The 18,262-nt window shown below is 41.2% G+C and overlaps 1 protein-coding gene across 1 annotated transcript in view; it reads right to left on the bottom strand.

Moving 5' to 3' along the window:
• Positions 1–6,207: 6,207 nt before the first annotated feature.
• Positions 6,208–18,262, bottom strand: part of crppa (CDP-L-ribitol pyrophosphorylase A) — a 61,960-nt gene continuing 49,905 nt past the window's right edge. The window contains exon 10 of the mRNA XM_085292539.1: positions 6,208–6,915. Within this exon, the coding sequence (XP_085148665.1) occupies positions 6,820–6,915 (96 nt within the window). The 3' untranslated portion in view covers positions 6,208–6,819. The remainder of the gene's footprint in view (positions 6,916–18,262) is intronic.

Genomic DNA, 18,262 nt, shown 5'->3' with positions numbered 1-18,262 from the left:
TAAACCAACATTAAGACAAGACAGACAATACACTAACTAAGAATAGTACAATATATACATATATATACATACATACATACATACATACATAAGTCACTCATAAATAAATAGTTGGAAAAGAAACATGTGTAGTTGTAGCAGCAAACAGTGTGTTAAGTGGATGCGTTGTACAGGGAGATGGCCACAGGCAGGAATGATTTCCTGTGTCGTTCAGTGGTGCTTTTCGGTAATCTCAGTCTCTCACTGAACGTGCTCCTGTGACTGACCAGCATGTCATGGAGTGGGTGGGTGGTTATGTTTTATATAGTCCATTTAATTAAAAGGGACAGTGGTCATCAAATAACACCCTGAATTAGCCTGCAGGGTTTTTAACTACTATTGTAAAAAGATACACTTAAAGGGCATTTATTCAAGTATTTACACAGGACAGATTCACCAAGTAAACGGTGTAAAAGAATATGCAACAGCTCTCCAACACCATAATAGATTTTATCTGATAAATGACCAAAGTACAGTACAGAAATGCCACAAAAATGTGCAGTTGCAAGTTTAAATAACTAGAAAATCCTCTTTCACTATCACAAAAGTACAGGTTTGTAACAAGCCTGACCAAAAAATCCAGCATTTCTCAGTGAAGGAGGTACAATCTGCCTTTCTGCAGACAGAAAAGTAAATCCAGTGTCTCCCTCTAGTGATGGAAGTATGTCTAAACACCCAGACTGAACTGGTCTTCAAGTTTAATCGCTCTGTCCACCAGGTGTCAGCATACTCAAACAAATTCAGTATTTACACATTAGTTATTCTGTCATCCCATCCAGCTTGGCCTTCTCTCTCCTGCAGTTTCAGTCATTCAGACTGATTTTTCACACTCGGCCTCACCCACCTTCCTCCCACTGTAAGATCAGACCCCCCCTTTTTTTCCACATGTTTCACCACAGCTGAATCATGTGGCCTTTCTCAATAGTTTGATCCTATTGTGTGTCTCTGTTTCAAAAGAACAAAGAAAGTATCCTTTTTGTTTAGGGACTGAACTGAAATTAGGACAGCATGTCTCCTGTGAAGGTGGGAAGTGGTGGCTGTATTAGGAGGAGCCAAAGCTGTCAGTTGTTGAAGTTGATGTAAATGTTTCACCAGCTTCACATCAAAGCATCATTACAGAAAATGCATGTTTTACATTTTCTGTAACAAAAACTGAAGAACTTGATCAAAGGTAACTGATTTTTACAACTAGGGAGAGACTAACATGGTAATAATCATGTAATAAAGTATTAAAAAAAAACTATAAATAAAATACTATTTATAGTATGCACAGCCCTTTATGAGGAAGTGTAGCCCAGGTTATTTGTTACAACTGAAATATACGTTCCCATGAACACATCACATGCAAGCAATTAAAAAACAAGACAGCTTTAAAAAAACACACTTGCGTGTGTGTGTGTGTGTGTGTGTGTGTGTGTGTGTGTGTGTGTGTGTGTGTGTGTGTGTGTGTGTGTGGTTATGTCTGTTAAAAACATGAAGATTGTGGGCTGCAGATTTCACCAACAAACAAGACAACAACAAAAAATACTCACCCAAACAACACAAGTGAAACAGGAAACCATATGTTCTAACCACATTTTTTAAATTAGTTTAAATTAGAACTAGGTTCAGATTATTGTAAGAAAGTGGCATTTGGCTGTGCTGGTAAACTTTGGGGTAAAAAGCCTGGCAATACTTTTTGTTTGTCTGGCACACAGCAGCAACGCATGGGTGAAGAACCTTTAGTCAACATTTGAAAACTGCTCATTCAAAATGACAACAAAGTCAAAGCTGCACCTATCCAGGCCCCCGGCAGATAACCTGCCAGGTCTGAAACGCTGAGATAAGTGAAGATAGAGAGTTCTTGAATACTCAGGAGTGCACCATTACTCTACTCACCCAGCACTTAGAGGGATTTCAATTCTACTTCTGCCGCTTCTCTGGATGCAGATTTTGTCTTCATGGAGTTTGATGGTTTCAGCTTTTCAGTGAAAAAGGCTGCCTTCTCCTGCTGGTGGATATTAAGTTGATTGATGAGTGGAAGCTGGAGTGAACCAACAGAATAGAGTTAAGAGATTTAAAACTAGAACAATGAGCCATTAAAAAAGTAAAAAAAATCTCCAAGAGGCTCAACGGTCCAAAAGAAAAAAAGAAAAAAGGTAAAAATTCTTTGAGGATTAACATTTAAGAAAAAAGAGGGGTTGGTACCTCAGTTTACATGTATTATACATCTTTAGACAAAGGTTTAAACAAGTTAGTGCAGCCATGCAACACTTTAACAATCTTTAATTGGCATAAGGAGAGAAACTCTGTGAACGGGTTCTTTCTGTTCATACATAAAATAATGCTAATCAGGCCCAGATCTCAACACATTAATAATGCATGATCTCTCTGCATCTTTAAAAACATTCTCCTCCACCAAAACACCAAAAAGTGAGTATCTGCCAGAAGATTTGTGTTCATCCCATAATATGAGCTCCAGAGACAAGTCTGGGTTTTCGTACTTTTTGCACTTTACATATTGTAGCTTGCAGCTCTCATCACATGTCACTGCGGGTTACGGTTGCCACTGAACTGAAATATAAGTATATGTTTTGAGGAGTTCATTACAGGGATCTGAACGCAAAGACGGGGCTTCTCTCGCCTCAGGCGACTCTCTATCAACAGCTGGAATTCCAGCGAGCTGTAGAGGAAGGAGAAGTGCAGGAAACTGGAGATGCCCTGGAAGTGTGAGAAGTGTATGCAAAACGGCCAGGTCTTTGTGACGACCTTAGGAATGTTCCGGCTTCGACAGTCTTTAAAGGCTCTTTGATGTCCAAGGTTGTTTTTCCTTCTCGCCACTCTGGTGACAGAGAATGAGCCTGAGAATGACTCACATTTTATATACACATGAACATCCTCTGTGCTTTAGCACATGCACATGAAAACTTTAATGACTCATTTGTTAAATAATCTATTAAATAATATAAACTGTGGTTACTGTGTTTAATATTTTCCATTTAACATTCATTAGTAATGTTTTTGTGCTGTTGCTTGGGGTCCACCGCATTAGGTGCCCTTCCAAACCAACTAGTCTTAAGTGGAGGTGGGTTTAAAGTCCAATGAGGAGTATGCACTAATAACCACGATCCGAGAAGATGCAGCACCTGTTTTGTGTCTAGTTTAGAGAAAAGTCCATGCACGTGGAAAAATTAATTAATTCAGGATGGTTAAACTAAATGCAGATATTAAAGAAGCACAAGATCAGATTTTGCATGGTTGGATCTTAACACGGTTCCAAGTAGACCTTCAACATGCAACAAGAACAAATGGGAGTGAGAAGAACATTTTTTTGAGCATGCAATTTATTGAAAACAACCCTTAAACTGAAAGTTGTTCAAAAATTTAGGGCCACACCTCCAAAACCCCCCGTAAACCCCCCAAAACAGAAACCAAAGTTCCAAACATCAACTCAGTAACGCCACCATTATTGTTGATCACTTCAAAATTTGCTGCAGCATGCTTGATGCGAGCGTTTCTATGAGGTGACTGGGAACATTTCTCCAAGTGGTGAAGACGGCCGCACGAAGGGCTTCTACTGTCTGGAGCTGTTGTCCATTTTTCAAAACTTCCCTTTCCATCCATCCCCAAAGGTTCTCAGTTGGATTTAGATCAGGGGAACACACAGGATGGTCCAAAAGTTTGATGTTATTCTCCTGGAAGAAGTCCCTTGTCCTGCGGGCAGTGTGTACTGTAGCGTTGTCTTGCTGAAAAATGCAGTCATTACCACACAGGTGATGGCCCTCAGTCATGAGGGATGCTCTCTGCAACATCTGGGCATCGCCAGTGGTTGTTTGACGCACCTGCTCCATTGTTCCACTGAAAGAAAAAGCACCCCAGACCATCACGGCGCCCCCTCCACTGTGGCACATCTCAGGTGGGATCTGCTTGTCATGCCAGTAATGGTGGAAAGCATCAGGACCATCAAGGTTAATTTTTTTCTCATCAGAGAATAAAACTTTTTGCCACCTTTCAATGTCCCATGTTTGCTGCTCTCTTGCAAAGTCCAAACAGTCAGTTCTGTGGCGTTCAAGGAGGCGAGGCCTTTGAAGACATTTTTTGTTTTGAAGCCCTTCAGTCTCAGATGTCGTCTGATGGCTATGGGGCTGCGGTCGGCACCAGTAACAGCCTTAATTTGGGTCAAGGATCGTCCAGTGTCTTGACAGACAGCTAATTGGATCCTCCGGCTCATTGCTGGTGAAATTCTTTGGGTCTTCTGCTTGACTTTTTAGTTCTGTAACCCTCAGGATCATTAAAGAAATTCCAAATGACTGTCTTACTGCATCCCACCTCAGCAGCGATGGTGCGCTGCGAGAGACCCTGCTTATGCAGTTCAACAACCCAACTGTGTTCAAAAAGGGAAAGATTATTTGCCTTTACCACCAGAACGTCGTGACAGTGTGACTACCTGGCAGAAAGTGACAATGAATCCACATTTTTATACAGATTTGGCCTTTTAAAGACATGTGGTCTTAACTTTCGATCAGCTGTAAAACAGCCTGTTTCAGGTTAAGTGTTGTTTTCAATAAATTGCATGCTCAAAAATTTTCTTTGTCTCATTCCAATTTCTTCTTGTTGCATGTTGAAGCTCTACTTCAAGCCTTTTTAAGATCCAACCATACAAAATATGATTTTTTGCCATTTTTCAAATGGTCTTAAACGTTTGATCGGGACTGTATTATAGACAGTAACTGTATTAGATGTACAAATGTTAAAACTGGACTGTGAAAAGGTGAAGTAAGTAGCCTGGCATTTTTCTTTCTTTCTCTTGTTTATCTGTGGGAAGGAAAGGCAGTAGGATGCACTATAGAAGACATCCTGCTGGGAATTTTTGGGTTCTGGCTTTCATGTGGCTATGACTTTACATACCAGCTACCTGAATGTTTCTTTTAATTGTGCACCATCCTGATGTGAAATTAGCCTCCTTCAGAATACTAACACACTCTGATCCACTATAAATATTGGTCTTTTGAATGGTTTGAGAAACATTACACAGAAAAATGAAGGTGACGACTTAACCTCCAAATTTCCCCGATATCAATCTGATGAAGCATCTTGGAAAACATGCTGGAAAAACATGTCTGATCCATGGAAGTCATACCTAGCATCTCAGAGGATTTAAAGGATCTGGTGGTTACTTTTTGTTGCTTCATATCAAAAGTCATCTTCTGAGGATTTGGAGTCCATGGCCTAACAAATCTGACCTATTACAAGGGCTGTGAGGTGGGGCCACAGGTGGTTTTAATGCTGAAGCTGTTCACTATAAAGGCCGGTGTTTCTGGTTAATCTTGTTAAGGTATGATTTCAAATGGATTTAAGAACAAAGCAAAGATGGAATGAAAATGGAGCAAAGTCAGGGAACATTTTTATGGTGTTTCAGGACAGAAGCCCAGCATGAACACTGCAGCACAAACAAACCCCCAAGATAGGGATCCCAGTACATCTTAAGAGGCTGTGACTCTATTACTGTTCTGTCCAAGAGACAAAATTCAAATTGAATGGCTTTGGAGAGAAGAGGACCTTCACAGATGCACAAAGCAATCTGTCTGAACACAGAAATCAAGACATAAAGATTTTACCAGCTACAGTATTAACATTACCTTAACTTTTCAACCATTTTGAGCTAAAGAGAAAATCCAAAGGATCCTGTAAGATCTTTTTTTTTTATTTTTTACAGCCAGTAAAACAATACATCCAGGCAGCCTGTATGATACTTAGATGATGAAAGGTTAAATATAAAGAAATACCAATCTGCTGTCATTGATATCTACTCTGTTCTTTATTCCCTGCTGTCAGTTTTCTGTATATATCCATGGAAGAGCAGGGAAGCTCCAGAACAAAGCTGCACTGCATAATAATAACATACTTTTAATGAATGCTAATTATTCCAAAGTCTCTCCAAGAAGAACATGGGATTCCACCAGCTCACCAGAGTTGGCTCACTGAAGGAAACACGAGCTTCTTCTGCACTAAGCGGCTTCACCGGAGGGCGTCACTGATGCATGTGGTCGCAGGCAGACTTCACGGACTTCAATTACCAATCAAGTTTCTCTGAAAACAGTATTAGTAATATCTACTCTCGAATGTTATTTTTTTTCCTGACATCTTTGAATGACTTATGTTCAAGAAAGACTCACAGAACAACACAGATTTGACATATTCATTGTTTTATTCAAGTACAAAAATATTAGCAGCTCCGTGTTCATGTTTCAGTCATAAAAAGCTTCATCCAGTGGTAAAGGCAGCGAATTTGACACCCAGCTTTTTTGGCATACGCGCTGCAGTTCACATTTCCACAGTAATAATTCAAAGCGATGTGGCCTGTTATTGCATATCTGTGACAACCGCAGCAAAATAACTCTTAAAGCAATTAAAAACCAGAACTGAACTGATCCGACAACAAGAATCATCTGCAGCCAAAGCGCCACATATCTTAATCATCAGTGCGACAGAGCGACACTGTTTGTCTGGGGAACACAAACTCTGAAAAATAAAAAATAAGCCAACTGATGACATGGTTCTTTTTTACTATGATGAACCACAACAGTTTTTTTTTTATATACACATGCACACACGCACACACAGATAAATAGGCCAACAACAGAGAAAAAAGTCTCTTTTTCAGTCTGCTTCTTGATGATCTATACATTTACACATTTAACCTTACAGTAATTGATTCAAGGTTACAAAGAAAAGTCTCAGACGATCTCATCCCAGGAGTGTTCATGAGTCACAGCGTGGTTTCCAGTTGTGCTGATTCCTTCATGCCTGCAGAAGCTGTCCCACCAGGGCAGGGCTCCTCTCCCGAATTAAGGCTGACGCGATCTCGGCGACCCGCGACGCTGACCTCTCCCAGTGCTTGGTGCCAGAGAGACAACAGGAGGAGAAAAACAAAAGACAGTGAGGTCATTTTTTAAAGAACATTCAATTAAAACAAGACAACAACACACTGCTAGTGTGAATAAAGTCCCAACATAACAGTTCAAATAACCATTTGTTCACTTTTATGTCTCTTCTCAGGAGACATGAGTGTGTTTAAGTCATCACAGGGTTTGTAACCTCAAAACTTCAGCCAGAAGCATCCAGTGAGCATTAGCAGCCAATTCAAAACAGTTGGAAACAATGTTCAAGCACACCCATGTTGTTCCACTTGCAGTAATGACAAAAGAAAGAAACAGATCTGTTAGTTGGATTTGTAACATCAGTGGCTTGGCTGTGCTCTGCTCTACACAGACACGAGTGACAAATTCGATGTTTAAAATTTACACGCACGCTATCCACAAGAATTCCCCTAACGAGAGAAAAATCTAAACACGGCATGAAGTGCGTGGTATTCTGAATTCACCACTTTAATTTGATATTAACAATCGCAAATTCTGGTGGTGGATTTTCTCGACTAGCGTGTCAGTTTCACAGCTTGTTCAATCAACAGCCGAAAGCAATTTTCAAAAAAGGGCGAAAAGATCAGAACGGAACAGAAGTAAACCAGTTTCTTTTTTCAGAAATGTGGTCAAGCTCTCTTAATGTGAACCGATAAGATCTCCTTTGATATTTATGGTGCATGATATTGGACAGATCTGCAGTAAACCACACGTTCAGACAAAAGGAGACCAGTTTGGCCCTTTAAGGCGGGCTCCACTGTTGTGGTTGTTTTGCTTTCGTGATTCCTCTCGTCTGTATCTGTTTCTTTTTTCTATGCAGACCGCCTGCGCAATGCACTTTAAATGGTTCTCACTCCCCTGATTTCATTCCTTTTAGGCTGCATTGACTCCCTACTTTGATTTAGTTTCTTGATGACGTCAGTGAGTGACCTGTTTTCCATTTTTTCAAAGGGAATGGAGTTCAAGGAGCTTCGCTTTTTTAAAACCATGGCTTGTTTCCTTACACAGATTTATGCTTCATGCTCAACCTGCCCTTTTTCATATAGAAACTGTGGACTTCATTATGGCTTTTGATGTAGCTGATGTAGCATTAAGCATTAAAGACAAATGTGCAACAACACGCAGCAAAGAGTATACTCAGAACACAAAACAGCACACACAGAGAGAGAAAAAGAAAAGCAAAGGTCTGGAAAAGATTAAATTTTTGTAATGCAGTAAAATGTTTTCTACTCAAACACCAAAAAACATTCATGTTTTTTGTTTGCTACAGCACCTGCAGCTTATGGCTAAAAACCACCTCCTTCATATTGCGCAGCTCGCCCTCGTGCTGACAAATCAGCACTGAACTGTTGAGGCTGGGGGTGGAGGCACACGTCAAGACCCCAAAGGATCCAGTGTTTCCCAGCAGATAATTAGACTGTAATGAGATCTTTCAGCTCCTCACTTTAGGGACTGCCACTGCCTTAGTTTCACCAACATTATCTCAAGCGTCACCTCCTGTCACACTAATGCTTTGCATTAATCTTCTCTGTTGTCTTCCTCTTTTCTTTGCATGAAGCTTTTTTGAATTTTTTAACTATTGCCACCATCTATAAACCATGCATCATCCTCTACCTTGACTACCTCTTCTCCTTGCATCTTCACCTTTCCAACTGTACTTTGTCTTGCTTCTACTTTTGTTCCTCTTCTCTCCATTGCATACCTTCAACCTACATACACCATGTTACCATGAATTGAACAAAGAACAAGATGGCTGCTAGGGTGCAGACACACGGCTTGGCAGGTCCTGTGCGTTTACCAAAAAACCCACCTAAAAAACCATCTAAAAACCCCTGGATCTTGACATCAACTTGTCTTTTTGTTTTTATACATTTTTATCTTCTGTGGAGTTCGACATGTCCAAGAAAGCTGGATAATTATACCACTTTCCCAGCCAAATGGAGTCAACATCTTTTGTTCACAAGATTCTTGGATTTTGGTCATGCCAGACCACCCCCAGGTAAACATGAACAATCAGATATACCACAACTGTCGCTGGAGATTCTGAAACTTGTTCTGATGCTACTTTTGGCTGGTGATATAGAACTAAATCCTGGACCTAATTCAAACATCAGTGATTTGGACTGGCTACAACTAATTAGCCTAGTTAGCCTAGGCCTGCCTGGGCCTCCATTTCAGCTTCCTGGGCCTCCATTTCAGCTAGCTGGGCTTTCACCTCAGTTACTCGGGCCTCCACCTCGGCTGCCAGGGCTTACACCTCGGCTGCCAGGGCTTACACTTCAGCTGCCTGGGCCTCCACCTCGGCTGCCTGGGCTTACACCTCAGCTGCCTGGGCCTCCATTTCAGCTGCCTGGGCCTCCATTTCAGCTAGCTGGGCTTTCACCTCAGTTACTCGGGCCTCCACCTCGGCTGCCAGGGCTTACACCTCGGCTGCCAGGGCTTACACCTCGGCTGCCAGGGCTTACACTTCAGCTGCCTGGGCCTCCACCTCGGCTGCCTGGGCCTCCACCTCGGCTGCCTGGGCTTACACCTCAGCTGCCTGGGCCTCCATTTCAGCTGCCTGGGCCTCCATTTCAGCTGCCTGGGCCTCCATTTCAGCTGCCTGGGCCTCCATTTCAGCTGCCTGGGCCTCCATTTCAGCTAGCTGGGCTTTCACCTCAGTTGCTCGGGCCTCCACCTCGGCTGCCAGGGCTTACGCCTCAGCTGCCTGGGCCTCCAACTCAGCTGCCTGGGCCTGCATTTCAGCTTCCTGGGCCTCCATTTCAGCTGACTGGGCCTCCACCTCGGCTGCCTGGGCCTCCACCTCGGCTGCCTGGGCTTCCACCTCAGCTGCCTGGGCCTCCACCTCAGCTGCCTGGGCCTCCACCTCAGCTAGCTGGGCCTACACTTCAGCTGCCTGGGCTTCCACCTCAGCTGCTCGGACCTCCACCTAGGCTGTCTGTCTTGGCTCACAAGTTCTTCTCCTGAGTCTGCGGTTGTCTTTCCAGAGTACACAGTATTCAGAAGGGATAGAATTGGAACAAGAGGAGGAGGAATACTTGTGTATGTAAAATAAACACCTGGATTGCTCTTTACTTAGTTCACCAATAGATGTCGAAATAGAACATATTTCTGTTAAAATCACTCTTTCCCCAGAAATGTCATTTACGTTGATCTGTTTATATCGCCCTCCTTCAGCAAAGAATATTTTTTATGAACAACTACAGATATTACTTAAATATCATGCTATAAATAATAAGTCTAATGAAATAATTGTAATGGGAGATTTTAATGTCAACTGGGACTGTGAAAAGGACAGAAAAACACTCAAGGACATAATGGAGACTTTGAACTTTACTCAACACATTGAACAACCCACAAGAATAACAAGACACTCTAAAACTAAAATAGATCTGGTTTTCAGTAATAAGCCCGAGCGAATTATTAAATCTTATAATTTTATCACTGGTATTTCAGACCACAATTTTATATTATTTTCTAGAAAACTTATAAAATCACAGGTTAAGAATGACTTTCAAAGTTCATCTAATAGGAGATCCTTTTATGAATTCATACCAAGAAGTCAGCGACAAAATGTAGCAGAAGCATTAGCATCAGTTAACTGGGAGCCTTTATTGTGTAGTGATGATCCACAATTCTGCAGCAGTCACTTCACTGACATTGTCAAGGATGTTATATCAACATACTCCATTAGAGCTCGACAAAAAATAAAGACAACATCTAATTTGCCCTGGTTAAACAAAGAGTGCAAGAATTTAATGAAAACAAGAGATCAATTACTAAAGCAGTTCCTGAAAACAGGTCTAACTCTGGATAGACAGAGATTTACTTCAATGCGGAATAAAGTAACAAGAAGTTTGAGACAGGCCAAAGCAAAATTTTTTATAAATATAATTGAAAGAGCCAAAGGTAATGGTAAAATTATCTGGCAACACTTAAATAAATTACTTGGCCGTCATTCAAACAAAAGTAAAAACACAATTGAACTTTATGTAAATAACTCTATTGTTAGAGAGCCTCTATCTATTGCCAGTAACTTAAACACTTTCTTTATTTCATCTGTTAAGGAGATCAGTCAGAGCTTTGACTCAGTCATATGCTCTGATAATGTGAATGATGTTGGTCAAAATTTGTTCACCATCACTCATATTTCAGACACTGAAGTTGCTAAACTAATTACAGGTTTAAAACAATCAAAAGCACTTGATGTATATGGTATTAACACAAACTTCCTAAAGGAACATATGGATTTTCTTGTACGTCCAACAACTCATGTTTTGAATATGTCTTTCAAACACTCCATTGTTCCAACAGATTGGAAAATTGCTGCAGTTACACCAATTTTCAAAGCAGGTGTGAAGACTGACATGGCTAATTATCGCCCCATAAGCATACTCCCGGTCGTATCTAAAATAGCTGAGAAGTGGGTGGTTAAACTCCTCACTGCTCACCTAGAAAACACCCAACCCTCATTACATCCATTGCAGTTTGGCTTTCGGGCACATCACTCCACAGATACTGCCCTGTGTATGTTAGTGGAGAACTTGAAGAGCTTGCTGGACAAGAGTCCCTGTGTTGGAGCTGTATTTTTAGATCTGAGGAAGGCTTTCGACTCTGTAAACCATCAGATATTGTTATCCAGATTGACTCGGTTTAATATCTCCAGTCAGGCTCTTCAGTGCTTTGCCTCATATCTCTCACACAGGAAACAGTGTGTGGTGTTGGATGGGGTTAAATCTCCATATTTAGACTGTGATACAGGGGTTCCTCAAGGATCTGTTCTTGGGCCCTTATTGTTCTCTCTTTTTATCAATAACTTACCTGAAGTCTGTCCAAATATATTTACTCAAATGTATGCAGATGATGCAGTTATATATACGCAAGCAAATAGTGTCCAGCAGGTGGCAAAAGATCTTACAGCTGCTTTAGCATTAATGCATAGCTGGCTGGAGGACTCATGCCTAATGTTGAACACCTCAAAAACTGTCGGTATGTATTTTTCAAAACGCCCCTTAAACTTGAAGCAGTCAAACATATTCCTGGATGGAGTAGAGCTTGAATTAGCTCCAGAATTTAAATATCTTGGGGTCATTCTAGACCCAACATTGTCCTTCAAGAGTCACATAAATAAAGTGTCCCAGGTACTTAAATTAAATAATCGAAATTTTAATCATATACGTAATAATTTAAATATGAATGTTGCAAAAACTTATTTTTACTCAATGATCATCTCTCATATGGACTATTGTTTGACGTCCTGGTCACTTGCTTGTCCAACAAGACTTAAAACTATTGAAAACATTTATAAAAGAAGTTTAAAACTACTTGACAAAAAACTGACTTCCCACCACCACTGTCATGTGTTAAAAAAACATAAATTACTGAACTTCAATAACTTAGTGAAACTTAAAAGAGTGAGTTTAATATATAAAGTCTTACACTCCCTTGCTCCACCACCACTAAAGCAGTTCATTAGGCATAAAGAAAGCTCAGACAGGACCACTCGAGCTACAATCCGAGGAGACTTGTTTATACCCCACAGACGGACAGCATTTGGGCAGAACGTCCTTTCTGTCCAGGGTGGCCATCTGTGGAACAGTCTTCCTCAACCCATTAGAGAATGCTCGACATTCAATTTGTTTAAGGCAAAGGTTAAAAACTGGTTATGGACAAATCAAGTGTGTGATCATGTATAAGTTGTATAGTTTTAATGTTTTATTTGGGAACAGAATGGTGTGTATGTGTAAGTTTGGTGATGGAGTTTTTATTATGAATGAATGATGAATTTTTATGAATTATTATGTCTATTTTTATGCTTAAGGACAACAGATGGAAATTAGCCCTTGGCTATAATCTGGTATGTTTACATTCATGTAATTTTTTATTTTTTTACATTTATGTTCATTAAACTGCACTGTCCTAAATAAATAAATAAATAAATAAACCCCTCCATGTTCTCTTCCACCTGCTCAGATCACAATGTTGTCTATGAACATCATAGTCCACAGAAACTCCTACCTGTCCTCAACTGTTCACCTGTCCATCACCATCGCAAAGGAGCTCAGAGCAGATCCCTGATCGAATCCTACTCCCACTTTAAACCCATCTGTCACTCCTACTGCACACTTCACCACTGTCTTACTGTGACTTCCTTGTGCAGTATCACAGTTCCTCACTTGGCACCCTATTATCTGTGCAATTGATTCTGACCATCTCTATACCTCTCAAATACATATCAGATCCATCTATCACTGCTTATCTGGGTTTAGGGGCAGCAGTCTAAGCAGAGACATCCAGACCTTCCGCTTTCCGGCCACCTCCTCCAGCACATTTAGGGGGACACAAAGGCACTTCTGAGCCAGCTGAAAGCATATCCTGGGGGTGTCTCAGGTCCTCTTCCTGGAAAGGACACGACTGGAACATCTCAAATACTCGGAGGTGCCCAGGAAGCTCTGAGTCCCAAATGGCCAGCTCCTCATCCCATCTCTGAGCCCAGACACCCATAGGAGGAGGCTAATTTCCAATGCTTGTATCCACAATCGTATTCTTTCTGACACTACCGCGAGGTGAGTGTAGGAGCAGAGCTCAACCAATGAATCGACTGTTTTGCGTTCGTGCTCAGGTCTTTCTTCACCGCTACAGAGTCCACATCATTGCTGACACTGCTCCAATCCATCAGTCGATCTCCTGCTTCACTTTCCTCTCACTCATGAACAAGACCCGGTGATACTTAAACTCCTCCAGCTGTGGCAGTAAATTTGTTTTTGGCCTGAAGTGGGCACATCGAACTCACAGAGATTGCAATAAGAAGACATTGTGAGATATCGCCTGGATGTTCCCAAGAAAATATCAGAGACTATACTGGGTCCAGATGTTCTTCTTAATCCTGGTACTCAACTCATGCATAGTGCAGAGGGAATTTTCTGCCTTGGCAGAGGTATGCAACCCTTGTTATAATAAGTAATCACTAGCTCAGCCCTTCAACCTTTAGTTACTGTCTGTAAAGCTTTCCAAAACATTGCACATATTTGCAATGTTTGCGGTGGAAGACATACCACCAAAAGCTATATAATCCACTCAACATATTGTCACTTAGAAACCCACCATGCTTTGTTCAGGAAGTCTTTATCATTATTCCCACTTTCGCTTGTCTTGTTTAAGATCCAAAAACAAACCTATCAAAGTGCAATACTGTCAGACAAAAAGAATGGTCAAACCTACAATGCAGAATCCAGGTTTTAGTAATGGCAAATTATCCCTTACAACAGATTTGAATCAGACTTGCAGTATTTCAGCAAAATAACACCAACCAGGCTGACAGCTATTCTCCTGGGTCTGCAGCCGCTTTCATCAGCCAACTCTCAAAATGAAGGGTTTCTTAGAAAGGAATAAAAACATTTAGGAGGGCTTTTCACAAAGCTTTTAATTTTCTAACACCCACATAGAGGAAAATAAAAATATATTAAAAATATATCCTGCTAAAATGACAAATCATCTGTGATTTGTGATCTGGAACATCCTGTTTAGCACATATTTGGACCTGGCTTCTAAATACATTTAGTATTACAGATTGGTGTCGGCAGTTTAACGCATCTGGAGCAGAAAATAAGCTTTCTGTCACTCTGTCCTTTCTTGACCTTAAAGCCTAGCTCCACTAGCCAGCTTGTGCAGGGCCTGGATGGGAGTGCAACGAGGTGTGAGAGCGATGAGCGTGGAATTGGGCCTGACCGTGGTTAAAGGGAGCAAGAAAACCTGGGATCCAGAGCTCCTAGAGCACTCCTCAATAATCAGAACCAGCAGGAGGAGGAATCAGATGACATTGATTTTCCACACCAAGAAACTGAAGGGGGAACTGAGGTATTGGAGTACAGATCACCAATTTTAGCTTCATTGATTAAAGTAACATAGGTGAAATGGAAGAAAATAAATAAATAATATATGGAATTAAAATATGATGAATGGGCTCCAGAGCCATTCTGTCATATGCCACCGCTTCTTAGTATGCCTTTTGATTTTTCTGAGGAATAAGATCAAGGGTGCCATTTTTCTTTATCGTGTACCCAAGCCATTCTTCTGTGGTTTAATCAATGGTACAATGAAACGAGGAGATTGGGCAGTACATCTGTAAGCAGTCAACAGAATGTGGCTGATAGCACAAAGTTACTCATTTAGACTAAGGAATATGCACTGGTTCATCAGTGCGAGAAACCGAAAGTTTTGGTAAATGTGATTGCGTCTTTTCATTGTTTATTAGATGAAAGCATTCCTTCAGTTGTTATCTAAAACCAATTACATGTTCACACGGAAGGTTTTTGAAATGCTACATGTGTTTGGATGATCTGAAATACTGTGGGTATGATAAATGTGATGAGCACGATTATCAGCTGATTACCACCCAAGTGTACGGGACGAGGACCCTGGGAAAGTAGCAAGAATGCCGGGTGTCTCTTTGCAAATGGAAGACAGCTACGGCTATTAAACCACAACTAATCGCTCAATTATAGAAGTCTGTCTTCTAATAGACAAGCAAAAAAAAACCCAAACATTTTAATTTGAACACAAAAACACACAGAAAAAAATCAAGTCAAGATCACCAGGGAGGATCAAAGTTTTAAGCCTGCCTAAGACCCAGTGCTGAATTATTTCCACTCCAGATATGCAGCCTTTGAAATATGAATCACGCTTCATAAAACATCATTATTAAATCCAGTAGTTTTCTTGCACAGTGGAACACAAATACGACTTTAGCTCTTCACTGACTCGTGGCACAGCTTTAAGTAGTCACAACTGCCACTCAGGCTTCAAATGCGGTTGAGGAAAAGGCATAAGAAAAAGGGTAGAATTACTTACTACAACAACAAACTCCAAGCCCTCAGAGACATTTGCATATTAAACTGCTTTCAGGCTGAAATCTATATGACTTAAGTGTGAGGAACTTGCAAACTGATGGAAGAGCCGCAGTTTACTCCAGCAAGTAGATTTTCTTGACATACAAGAGCTGGTATGTCTGTTTAGCTGCCGCTGGCGGGGGTGCCACAGCTCGTGTCTCCTCTTTCCACTGTGGACCATACAGGATGAATAAAGCAGCTCACTGGCTCATTGTTATGGGCACGCAAACATCCATGAGAGGGATTACATGTGTTGGGACAGATGCCTACAGAAGACTGAACACATGCACAGACCGCATAGACACTTTAGTGTGCATGAGCCTATGCATGCGCCCACATACACACACACTAGGAGGTGGAATGTGATCCTGGAGGATTTGCATGTCTCCAGATCTTCATCATCATCAGAACCCATGTCCTCCAGCGTTGACTGAGATGGTTTTCCACTGTTTCAGACCCGGCCTCTCCAGTCGTATGTAGATGAATAAACCAGTTAACTCGAAGCTGAATTTTTCTCACTGTGGCAGAGCTGAGATAAACAGACTGGGAGTGGGCATTTGGACTGACATGAGATGAAACCTCAAGCCAAAGCATAACTGAGCCCCCGTGAGACGAAACCCACAAGCAAATTAGTTTGATTGATGGTCCTTTATGAGCTAATAGGCACTCCTCACCTGTTTACAATGTGGAATTAATCATCAGATGTTCCAAAGGCAGAAAATCCACATGTGCCAAAGTCTAAGTGCAGACAGCAGGAGGGTATTTTATTTTATTTTAAAAGGGCTGGATTTTACGAGATTCACTTTATTATTATTATTCGTGAGGGAACCTCACTTTCCACTTCATAATGATTAACTGCCACAAATCCTCACTTAAAGCCAAAAGTATCATCATTTATTCACATTAGTGGAAGGACGATCGCTAGTGTATGTCATATTAAATAGGAAAGCAACACATTTACATTTTGAAACACTTTTTCCCCCCAACACTGTCTGCTACATCCATTAGTGACACGTCCAATCTCTCGGTGGCCAAAATGGCATTCATGTAGTTTTTCTTCACAGATTTTATATTTTAGAACAGAGAGAAAACAATATATGAACTGGTATCAAGGGGAAAATACCACTGGATACAAACCACAGCTGGAGAGAGTTGTGGAGAGCTTAAGGGTTTTCTTTTAATTTTTAGGCTTGTGCTACAAAAACGCGGATTTCAGCTGCGGCAAGCAGGCCCATTAGAAAATTAAGTTACAGCTTTGTTTTGACACATAAACAATGCGATCTACTGTATAATCCTATGACGGTGCAGTAACTAAAGGGAAAATGTTCCCAATCATTCCCATGTGTACAAATGCAACACATGCAACAGGCCTGTTATTCCACACGGCAACCGCAAGTTTACAGAATGGAACTTCAATCATTAGCTTCTATTTTTGCTTACTGTTTGAAGGAAAGATTTTGACAAGTCGTGAGGTGACAGGTCTTTGAAATACATGGGGAAGAATGGGGGAGGAGAGCATCAGTGGACCACACAATAAGCGATCCTCAAACTCTCTACTTCTAAATGCCACTGATGCAATCAACCTTTCCATCTTAAAGAGCACGCAGCGGCACTTCTGCCACACAAGAAGGGCCAGCTTTGATGCAGAAAGGTTTCAGGCAATTAGGGCTTTTAGCTGTGATAATTTGCACATCTCTGTCATTCTCATGAGAACCTGGGCCCTCTGGTCCACTCATATTCCCTTTATAAAATGCCAAGAACCAGGTCCTAATATAAAAACAGCTTATGGAAAGGCTTGGCACTGACCCCAAGCTAAGAGAACTGGAAAGAGTTGTTAGAGTCACACTAGCTACCATAGCTAAAGTGGCCAAGAACATCAGGAGAGTTTTTATCACCTCTTTTCATCATCCTAATATTTTACTGTCTCTGCATTTTTCTCTGTGACATAAAAGTGCTGTAGTACAAACGGCTGTAGGATCCACTTGAGGGCAGTATCATTACTGGCATTGTGGCCAGACAGCGTTCTCCACTCTGGGAGTCTTAAAAGTCAAAACCATCACCTAATGTGAGCCTCGGTGAGCAATGCTCTTTAATAGAAGTCATTTCTCAGGAAAACTCTTCCCAAACGACCTGCCTTACTGAATCCCAGTGATATAATACTGCTAAAAACACCCAGTGCTTTTAACACAGAGAGGATAGTGTTTCAGGGCTTCTGACAGCTCGTCCCTGAGTGGGTATTGTGGTCCTCTTGCTCTCCCTCCTCTCCGTGTATCATTGAAGACAGGCAGTAGCTAGGGGCTAAACTGAGAAAGGAGAGGGGGATAACAGGTTCAATTACTGGTCAGTCTGATTAGAGCCCTGAATGTTACACCACCAATGTCCTGTAGAGATTCATTGATGTAATCAGGAGCTGTGGCAGAATGACTAACTCCCTCT

This window comes from Mchenga conophoros, linkage group LG11 (genome assembly GCF_057382185.1).
Source record: "Mchenga conophoros isolate Kocher_MC1m ecotype Shallow Benthic linkage group LG11, M_conophoros_male_GT1.1, whole genome shotgun sequence".
NCBI classification, from domain to species: domain Eukaryota; kingdom Metazoa; phylum Chordata; class Actinopteri; order Cichliformes; family Cichlidae; genus Mchenga; species Mchenga conophoros.
The sequence above is the reverse complement of the archived record's forward strand: the minus strand, read 5'-3'. Positions and strand labels throughout refer to the sequence as shown.